General features: G+C 40.5%; 1 protein-coding gene across 2 annotated transcripts in view; it reads right to left on the bottom strand.

Moving 5' to 3' along the window:
* Positions 1-10,262, bottom strand: part of LOC102689647 (tetraspanin-15) — a 79,044-nt gene extending 68,782 nt beyond the window's left edge. Inside the window, exon 1 of one of the 2 annotated variants that reach the window (XM_015344585.2) lies at positions 10,220-10,262. In XM_015344585.2, the coding sequence (XP_015200071.2) occupies positions 10,220-10,246 (27 nt within the window). In that variant the 5' untranslated portion in view covers positions 10,247-10,262. Of the gene's footprint in view, positions 1-1,430; positions 1,920-10,219 lie in introns of those variants that run through there. The other variant, XM_015344520.2, reaches the window with a different exon arrangement.
* Positions 10,263-10,914: the final 652 nt, after the last annotated feature.

The following is a 10,914-nucleotide window of genomic DNA, read 5'->3' on the forward strand; positions in this document are numbered from 1 at the left end:
TGGAGTCTGCATGTTCTCCTCAGTTTCATGTGGGGTGTTTGCCAGGCTCTGGACATTACCGGACAGGTAAATGTCTGCAGTCATCCCAGTGTGCACACACTGTGATGGGCTGGTATCCTGTCTAGGGTTGCCTTCCTCTGTGCCCCCTGTCCTTCCAGGATAGACCCCAGGCTGCCTTGACCCCTCCCTGGATTCTGGGATTCAGCTGAGCGCCCCCCCGCCCAGAAACACTGTACAGACAACTACCCAGGTGAGGTCTGAGGAAAAGAAGATCTGAGCATTTAACTGCAGTCATACCCTGGAGTCTTTGCAGTCATGCACTGTGACCAAAGCTGAAGAGAACAGCGATTTCGATTTGTGAATTAATTTGAATGAATTTGACTAAGTGCAATGCCTCATCAATCCCTTATGGGCTCCTCTCACTTGTAACCTTTCTTATGTTCTTGTCTAGCACTTGTCAGTCAAACAGATCTGAAAGAATGCACTTTGGCTTAATGTGCAATGACACACCACAAGCAAATAATATAGTGAATTCTAATTTCTTTAGGGTATAGATATGGAAAGCACCTTTTCCATCTTTTTTTCTAACGTCTAATTTGTTAAAGTTTAGTTTCCATTTGCAGAGTTTTCGGGACATTCAGAGAACACGTGTCACAATCAATTTGAAGTGAATTCTGAATACAAGAATAACGGCTTACACTAACGAGGCAAAAATACATTTTATTTATCAAATTCACAGCAATACAACATGCAGCAGTAGTTGCTGGCAATGACATGTCTTTTCTACGAGCTCACCGGGGGCGGGTAAATCACAAAATTAAAAGTTATCTAGCCTAATTTTCGCAGTTGTCTTCTTTGAAAATCGTGCTTTTTCTCAGCTCCTTGATATTAATAACCCATATTAGTAGTAGACCTATCATTTCATGTGGCACTATTGGCCTGTACGATCTGCTGCAACGTTTTCATTAGGTTCTTTGTTGCAATGATCAGACTTCGCCTTAAGTTCATTTCCGTCGGCAAACAGAATCCCAATAAAAGCCAGGGCTGCGCCCCTTTAAGATGGACCCACACAATGACTGACATACAAAAAGCGAACATCTCTAGCCCGACATAACATTAAGTTGTTTTTGTTGTATGCCTTCTCCAAGAAGACTATAAACCATCCACAGCAAGGCCGTGACTATAAACAGACCAAGACTAAACAAATATATAATTAGTGATTAGCCTTAGTGATTTTGTTTAAACCGCCTACTGTCTACATTCCGGTCCTATCAAAGATGATAGGATCGCCACTCAAATATTATCAATCGTAATCAAAATGCACCGGTAATTCATGTCTCCCCACATTTATTCAAACGAAATGACGTTAATTACAGGCAGCTGATAGACAGCAGAGTATCGAGATTTAGGGAAAACGAAGCTGTACTTACCGAAAACAACATTGAATAAACGTTGAGTGTGAATTTTAGGCAGTAGTAATACTGGTTGCCGTTTCTCCACTCCGAGAATGTGGGCATTTTTATAAAAACATACACGTCTTTCAAAAAAACAACAACAAAATGATCGCAGGACTCGGTTTCGGTCTTTGTACTGTTTGCTTGTGTCTCCCCCGCTCTCGGCTTTGCCCAGTAGCTGTCAAACCTTATCTTTCCCGACGATCTTGCGAACAAAAACGAAACAATCCCTTTAAACAGGTTGAAAAACTTTTCCTCCAGAAAAAAAAAAACAACTTCCGCGCCTTCAAGCTTTGTGGTGCTAATTGGCTTAAAGGGCCAGCCACCCCGAGGGGAGCTGTATCGCTATGCCAGCTCAAGGTGTGCAGTTGTAATCGCAAACACACCTGGGTGTCCCGGAACAGTCAGACAGACTTTGTAAGGCTGGTCACTTCATAACCCAGGCGCTCCCGCCTGCCACGAAGCACGCCGAGACAGCAGTACGCTGGATACAGTGGGTTAGTTTGAGAAAATAGGTCAAACGCTGCCTCCGTGTTAAATTAATCGTGACACGTCTTCTTCTGCACTGTCAAGAGACATCGAGGGTCTCCGCTTCGCCATTGTGTCGTGGGAAGCCGGTTGTTTATGCATCTTTATTCGAAGGAATAAAGTAACAGATTAATATCTTACTGTCTGTCCAATATAACTGAAAATTATGTTTTATTTTACTGTGTAGACCGAAGTGAATTAAAGGTCACCATCGTGTGTTTCCTGCACAATTTAACAAATCACTTAATTACATATAAAACGGACTTCCTTGTTTTTATAGTACAGGCTTTTTATATGATATTGAAAATACTAAAATGTGCTTGCTTCGCACAGCCCGCCGAGTTTCCCTTCAATGTCAGAGTCCTCTTACAGTTAAAAAGCCACATAGTTTATGCTGGATACTTTATTGCTATTTGCTTAATGCACGTCCCAGAGAGCAGAACTAAAGATCGTGTAAATCAATCGTCGACTCATGAGATGCTTTTAATTAATTACCGCTGTACATCGCATGACTTGCTAGCTAACTGCTAACTCACAATCCGGCGAGGCCCGTTTCACTTCAGCGGTCCGAAACCGGTGTAGTGTGCCGCGTTTCTCCAGGGATTCTGCGACAATCCCTGGCAAGAATGTTATTTATTTGTTATTGTCAAATTGCTTTGCTAATTAGGCCCGACTGCGCGCCACGACTGCACTGAATGGACTGGCGGCGTTGGCTAATTTCTTCCAACCTTGCCTGATTTCTGAAGAAGGCAGACGGAAAATGTTAGCTGCGTCCCCGTCACGTCCAAAGTCCTGCTCTGTCAGAGACATAAACTGAGCTATATAGTCTTCACGTCTACATGCGCCAGTGTAGTTTGTCATATTGAATTTACAGAGAGCAGGCTGTGACAATTGCTATTTCCATAGGAGACTGGGCTATATTCATAAAACATTTATCACAACCACATTCAATGGTGACTTGTCCTTAAAAAAAAATCACGTTTCGTTTTTCGAGTCCTCGAGTTTAAACAGTGATACTGTAGTTTAAAATGTGGCCCAGAATCAATGAACCCTTAGTTTTTTTTAGGATTATCCAGCATTATTTCACAAGATTTGAAAGACTCCTGTACAGCAAAGGCATCAGAAGCCAGCAGTATCCTCAGACTTGCTTCACACATTTCCTTCAAATTGATCCAGAAATCTTTTTTCTGATCTCTCCCTATTCACACAGTGGTGCCTTCCAGAATTCTCTTATTAGGCTTCCCCCTCTTTAGCTTCACTTTCGCCTGCCACTACCCGTTACCATGTCTTCTTCTCTCGTGCAGATCACATCTATCATGTCTTCTCTCTCTCATGCAACCCCTTGGCCTCATATACTGTACAGTATCTCTGATACCCATCGGAAAAAGGCTCCACAGCCAAAAGGTGTTTTTTTGTTTTGGCTTTTTACTTTTCAGCAATTTAATCAAGGGAAATAGCATCTACATGTACCTTTGCGACATGCACACTGATGCAACGCACAGCTCTTGCATCCAAGGTCATGAAACCACAATCATAATTACGAATACCAATACAGTAGTTATTGAACAATTGTCATAACATGGTGATTTAAACTGCTTTTTGTATTTGGTGCTGCAAAAAAAAAAAATCGCCATTCGCACTAGATCGGTAGGAAGTAGGAAATCCGTTTGAACAGATATTAGGAATGTTGAGTTCAATCCAGTTCAAGCTTGATCATCCTCTGGGGAAAATTTGTTTTAGTGCACAATCCAAAACAACAAAAAAATGAAGCAAACATTACTAACAAAGAAGACCGTACAATAACTTAACTGAATATAATTGAGTTACTTTACACTGTTTGAGAGATTGCAATGGTAAAGAATTCCTTCACACCTGCGGACACAGAGACGTGTATTGGAATCTAATTGAACCAAGACCAAAATACTGCATTTACAATTACACTTAGAATTCATGTTGTAACTTTAATTAAATATAAATGAAACGACAATGGTATTTTTAATAAAGCATGGAATATTAAAATCCTTGAATGCTTGTTGGCATTAAATTGGTTCTTATTTTCCATTGGGCAAAATATTTGCAGGAGAAAAACCAGATGTGTTAAGTTAAATGTCTTGTTAGTTCACTCCTTAAGTGATCCTTGAGCTTAAGGGTATTTTAAAACAAAAAAACTGATTAACATGTATGGTGCTCTATGCTACTGAAGTGTTCAGGTATCCTGCATGTTAGTTAATTCTTAAAGAATTTAAGCAAAAGCCTGATCTGTGCATCTTAGCTCTCAACAACCCTGTGAGACATCGGTGGAACTCAAGACTCCTCAGTGACAACAGACGATTGAATTGTCCCTAACTACAACCATGCTTAACTCAATGATCCCTAATCATCAAAAGCTCCATAACCAGAAGAATTTATAGCTCCCATGACTAAGAGTGAGTGTTCCTGCTGTGGTTCTTGGTCAAGCTCAGAATAGGCTGGCTGTAAGACACTGTCCTTGGACTGGGTAATTAATAGGATAGGACAGCTCCCTCTTTACCACCCACTAAAGTTCTTTATCACTTTATAAGTGTAATAAATATAAATATGCAATGAGTTTCATAATAGAAGATTTCGCTTTGATTGCCATCTCTTGTCTGCAATCCATGTTCTAATGTAACAATTTTCCCAGCATGCTCTTTTCCATTAAGATATTAAATAGATGTTATAAGATAAAACAAAAAAAATCTTATCTCCAATGTGATAGCAAGGCCCTTCTGTTGTAATTAATGGCTGGCGTATTTAAATAACAACAGCAGTGCAGGGAAGACAAATTGATTTAATTTATTTTACAGCAGGTGGATCAATTCAAATACATTTAGCAGTTTAAGAGTAAGCATTTTCTGAAGTCATGGGTTCTGTTTAAAAAGGGAGAAAAAAAAGAGGTTCCTACAAACCTCTCGTGATGTTTGCAATCAGTCTGAGTTGTGTTGCTGTACCCTTGCTCCCCTTTGTGAGGGAATTTATCTATTCCTGTTGTCAGTGGCAAGGAGCTAATATCACTGATAAAAATCGCATCGTTCACTACTGCATCCTTGTTTAAAATGCTGGTTTTTAATCATTACCTGTTAAAGCTGGCTCAACCGTGCATATACAGTACATACATATTACCAGTGTAATAGTTTATTAACATAACCATGCTCGTAATTTTTCTTGACTGTAAGACTCCTTGTCGAGCCTTAACTTTTACCAGTCAGCCCTATAGAAGAATAAAACACAAAATTCAAATCAAGTTATTACACTAATATTAATAATTCTGTTTAAAGGTGCATATACTTTATATAAAGTGCAGAAGTTAATGCATTGTCAGTTAACAAATGCATCCCAATTAGGCAGCACTATGGTCTGGTGGGGATTGTACTGCTGCCTCACAGCTCTGGGGTACTGGTTCTGAGTGAGCTGGGGTGCCCGTCTTACAGAGTTTGGATGTTATGTATAAACCTCCTGGGTTTCAGACTCACGTTGAAGCCTCCTGGGTTCTCTCTGGGTAATATGCATAATGTTTCAAGTGTGGGCACATGACTTCAAAATCACAGTTTCATGTACAATCAGACTGTTTCACACATGCACCGATTTTTATTGGAGCAAGAATGCCTGCCTGCAGCATACTGCCCTTTGTCATATTCTGTAATCCTTCTGGTCACATGTAGCAATACATATTGGGAGATGAAGAGACTCTCCTGCCCGTTAATGAACAGACTTAATCTTGAGTGCCATTACCATGACTTCCAGTCCATGACTCATTCTAGATTTTAAGAGGTAACTGGTGAGGTGGTGTGAGTTTGACAGAAAAACCCTAAACCCAAACCAGAGACTTTTGCTTGTGGGTAGAAAACAAGGAGGCTGGAAGTAAAACAGAAACCAGGGGCTCAGGTTCCAGTCACCACATTCACACTACACTATTGTCCTTCTCATTATCCAGCTAGACCCTAGCTTATCTTCAGCCTCTGTGAATACAGCTTTGCAATACATGAGCTATTCTATTTTAGTGTTCAATACCGTTATAGGATATAAGAACAACTGTCTGCAGGAAAGACGGGATGTTTTGTTGGTCAAACATTTAATTAAGCAACATAATAGAATTTTAAAGTTCTGCTTTTGGCCTAAAAGCACCACATCATATAGAACAGAGAGTCAGGTGGCTGCATACTATCCGTTTCCATGCCAATATTATGAAGAATTTAAACAGTTTCAAGTCTTAAGCCCAAAACTGAACAAATGACTAAATATGAAAAAAACCTGCATTTATCTCATTCTTTAGCCTGGGTAAAAAGAAGAATAATGGATAATTATCCAGAGACATTTTTTCTTCACTCGCAAGAGGGCTCTTAACATGCATAAACACAGCTGCTTGAGCACCACAAATTCGGAGCCCTAGGGAACTGGCCATGTAGTCAAAACGGCCGTTCAAAGCAGTACTGTAGATGGAGAGGAGTTCAATCCACAAGTATGGCAACATTTTACTCCTTGCAATTCACAGCAGAATAAAATATTCTGCTCTTCCATCAAATCTCCACCAATTGCTTCAATAACAGAAACAAACACCAGTATCGTGGACTTACAGCTTTCTCTGATGGTAGCTATTCCTCATTGTGCTTCCAAAGAAACATTTTTTAAAAAGAATGGCAAGAAATAAAATGTGATTTTCCCCGAAGACAGAGACAATTAAAGATGGCAGCCTACAGGCATGAAAGCTGAATTCTCTCAAAACTCCAGCTAACTTATGGGGGAGATCAGAGTGGAAAAACTGATTAAAAACAAAGTCTGAGTGACAGTTTGGCAAGGGAATTGCAAACAAGGAATGGAGGAGAAATTAAAAGGCGTTAAGAAAAGCCAAAGGCACTTTTGTGTTATGGCAACAAATCGGTTTTATTTAAAATGCTTGTCTGTGCCATAAGAGCCTTCTAAATGCTGATGCTTACCTGGTCTGACAGGGGAATCTTAGTTCTGTGAATCTGCTCTTAATTCAATGTTATACGAATTAATTTCAGTTTGGCTTCTTGTGAACACAGAACAGCTGTCAAATTCTCAGATAGGGACAGAGATACAGTGCCTAGAAAATATAAGCTGAAGTTTAATTACAGAATGAATAATTTAGCAGGTGCTGGAAGAGTTTTTTTTTTAATATTAACTATCGCATTTTATTCTGAATCAAGCGCTGCATTTGTGAAGCATTCTTATTTTTGCTCTCATTTTCTTATGAAATACCTATGTGCCAAGATTATCTGATAATTAACACATAGGTAATGGTAAATCCCACAGATATTCCATGCCTATTATTAATAACCCCAAATCCAATGGGAGTTTTAAGTTTGGTTCCTTTCTGCGGCAAAAAACTTTTTTAGAGACAATATTGCAGGGTTGCAGCCTTTCATTTCTGCGATATTAAATATTGATCTATGCAGTTAAACAGTACCTTAAAAGGCATCAATTGTGGAATGGCTGTAACTGTATCTGTCCCTGATTATTATTTTATAAGCTGCCTGCAGCTGAAGAGACGATTCCTTTACCATTTTAAAATGGGTAAGAAATCAGTTTCATCGCTGCAACCAGACCGACTTCATAAATGAAAACCAACACAGGATTAATTCAACCATGAATTTTGCAGGTTATTGGCTGAGCAGCTGAATCCCAGAGGAAAGCGTCTGGCTGTACAGACATCCCCACAGTCCAGCTTGGTGAATCTCAGCCCACTCCTTCCCACACTCCTGGCCCCCACAAGAACACATTGAAGGAGCCAAGCTCATCCCCACACACCAAAGAGCCATGTAATTGGCTTTTAACAATGCATCTGTTGCATTAGAGTTGTAAATGTATGCATTTATAAAGTATTTACAAAGTCAGTTCAGAGTCAAGGTGCTTCAAGAGCAATTCTAAGAAACAGAGGACATATGAGGGCATGGCCATTTCACTGTGCTAGATTTCCGCTTTGCACAGAATGTCAAGACAATCATGGACAGTTGTTTCACCCTTAATATGAGGCCATCAGCACAGTACAGCTGTGTCTGGGCCAGTGAATCGATCTCTCTAAAGTGTCTTGTCAAACAGTCATGGATCACAAATGCATAGACAAATTCAGACATCCTGTCTTGCCCTTGCTGGCTAATGTGGCTGCAAATTGTCCAAATTAAAGCAAAGCTGTGTACAGGGCTGATAATTCAGACTGGAGCATCTTGCCAGTGACTTGAACCCAGAGATTCCTCGGCAGCCTGAAAGACTACCAAGACACTTCTTAACGTTCCACTGGCTTACGGAAAGGAGCAGTAGTTCTCTGTTCCAGGACCCTGATGATCCAGATTCTATGCATAATCCACCGAAACTATCAGCTTGAGCCAGAGCTGTCAAGTCACCCTCCCCGGGCCTGGGCTATAGTCAGGATCAGAGCCCGAGACCTACCATGTTTTCCCACAACAACGCGCAATATACACACTTTAACTGCTCGGCTGGAAGCTCATCCGCTGTTCCAGAACCCGAGTATTTTAAAACGCTTCTTCTCCTGAAATGAATGTACAGCCGCAGTTCAGCACCTTACACTGTGACCAATTAGGAAAGAAGAGCTAACAGGTTCAACTTGTTACTGGTAATTCTCCTGAAGTTTTATTCATACTTGAACATTTACAGTGCCCTACATATGTATTTGGACAGCAAAGACAAAATTGCTGTTTTTTCTGTACTTGAGCAATTCAGATCTGAGATGAAAAAATGAATGACGCAAAAGTACAGAATGTTACCTTTTATTTCTGGGTGTTTCCATGGTTATGTTGTACTATTTTAGAATAATGGCACTTTGTGTTTAATTCCCCCATTTCAGGTGAGCCTAAGAACTGGGAGAATTGGCTGCCAGGTGTTTCTTTTTGTAGCGTCAGCAGGACTAAAGCAACGTGAGGAGTAGAGAACCGTCTATGAAAGAACTGCAAGCAATTTGGATGCCGCAGGAAAAGAATTGAATAAGAACCATAGCACAGACACTAGGCACAGCAAAATCAGGCTGATCAGACAGGAAACTACTGGTGCTCTTAGCCATCAGCAACAACCAGGCTGGGCAAAAAAAGGGTAAAAAAAAAAACATGGACAGACAAGACAAAGAAACCTCTCCCAAAGTGATAGCAAGGTGAAAGTGTGGAGAAAGGAACAAATAGCACATCATCCAAAGCATCACTTCACCCATGGACCATGGTGGAGGTAGTAGCATGGCTTGGGGCATGCATGGCCACCTCTGGAACTGGCTCATTCATCTTTATCAATGATGTAACTAATGATTGTAGCTGCAGAATAACTTCAGAAGTGTACAGAAACATGTCTGCCTATGGGGGGGGGGAATACATCCAGACTCATTCATCATGCAGTAAGACAGTAAACCAAAACACACTGCTAACACAACCACTAGCAGAAAAAGTGAAAAATCTTAAATTGGCCACATCAATCTCCCGATTCAAATACAATCATGCGTTCTCCATTTCTGGAAGTGAAATGCATGAAGTCAGAACCCACCCCCAAAACAAAAGAATCTCAGAAGAACACACCAAGAGTTTGGGGGTGTCAGTGGGTTATTGGCAGTTATTGCATGGAAATGATTTGCAACAAAATATCAACTTTTATAGGACTTACAATACTCTGTCACAACACATGCAAACCTAAAATGGGGGGGAAATACAAAAAAAAGTGGTATTCTAAAATATTAAAGCACACATGTGCAGAAATAAAAGGTGTTAAATTAAAACCACAACCCTCTGGCGATCAAGAAGGGATGTCTGCAGACATACAAGCTCATTGAGTTTAGTTATGCTATACGGGGTTAGGAAGCCTTGCACACTAAGGCTGGGATTCCCAATCCTGGAGGCCCACACACCTGTGGGGAGCCAAGCCCTTACTCACTGAACAATAAATTGACTCATTGGATTAATTGGAATTGTTCTCTGCTCTTAAATTTTGGTTGCTTTTTAAATGTTCCTCAATAAAACTGGAGGAGAAACACTGATGTTCCAAAAAGCAACTTTAGTTTAATTAAGGAATCAATTGAATAATTCAGCTCTGCTGGAAAGAACACTCAGCATTTTTAGAGGGGTCTCAGTCCTGGTCCTGAAGAACCCCTACACTAGGGTGGCCACTCCAGATGCTATCAACTTCCACAAATGATGTTTAATCACACTAGTATACAGAGTTAGTCGAGTAAGCCACTCCTTACCAATCATGAATTCAGTACTCACCAAACCTCTGGCTAACAAAGCTGCCATCACATTGCAAGGTGGTCTCAGGTATCTGCACACAAAAATTCCACCACTTCCCCCATGCACGCCCTTATATAAACCAAACACTTAACTATACCCATGTGAGAATGTGCTTCTCTTCTCCACCCCCAGTAATCTAAGAATGAAAGGTCACCTGGTTTGTCTATTTACAATAATTTGAGGTCTTTTTGGTGGTGCCTAGAGGAAATTTGGCTGCAAGGGCAGTCCCTTAATCAGCTGGTGTGCAACAGTACCTATTCTCCTTTATTTAATAACCATGCAAATTAACAGCTTTGTAAGTGAGACCTGGCCAATCACAACAGACGCTACATAAAAATGTGTTATTCTCAACCACAGAACTCCAGATTCTTTTTTTCTGTCCTTTTATTTTTGTTAGAGTTTATCTACACATGACCCACATCACCCAGGACATTATTTGTAACTTCTCTTGCATTTTATAATTAGTGTATTTGCCGACATTTGTCCCCAGCTGTCTCAGCTGTGCGTGAGAAGATGACAAAGAGCGATTGTCACTTCTCACCTGCAGGAGAACACTTTCTGTGGATATGTATGCCACCCAAACATCAGGTACAGCGCCATGGCCAACACATTGACCTCTATATATTCATCAGGATTTTCTCAGATGCAGAGGCCCCTGCCATGAATTTTAAACA

Source organism: Lepisosteus oculatus, chromosome 2 (genome assembly GCF_040954835.1).
Source record: "Lepisosteus oculatus isolate fLepOcu1 chromosome 2, fLepOcu1.hap2, whole genome shotgun sequence".
NCBI classification, from domain to species: domain Eukaryota; kingdom Metazoa; phylum Chordata; class Actinopteri; order Semionotiformes; family Lepisosteidae; genus Lepisosteus; species Lepisosteus oculatus.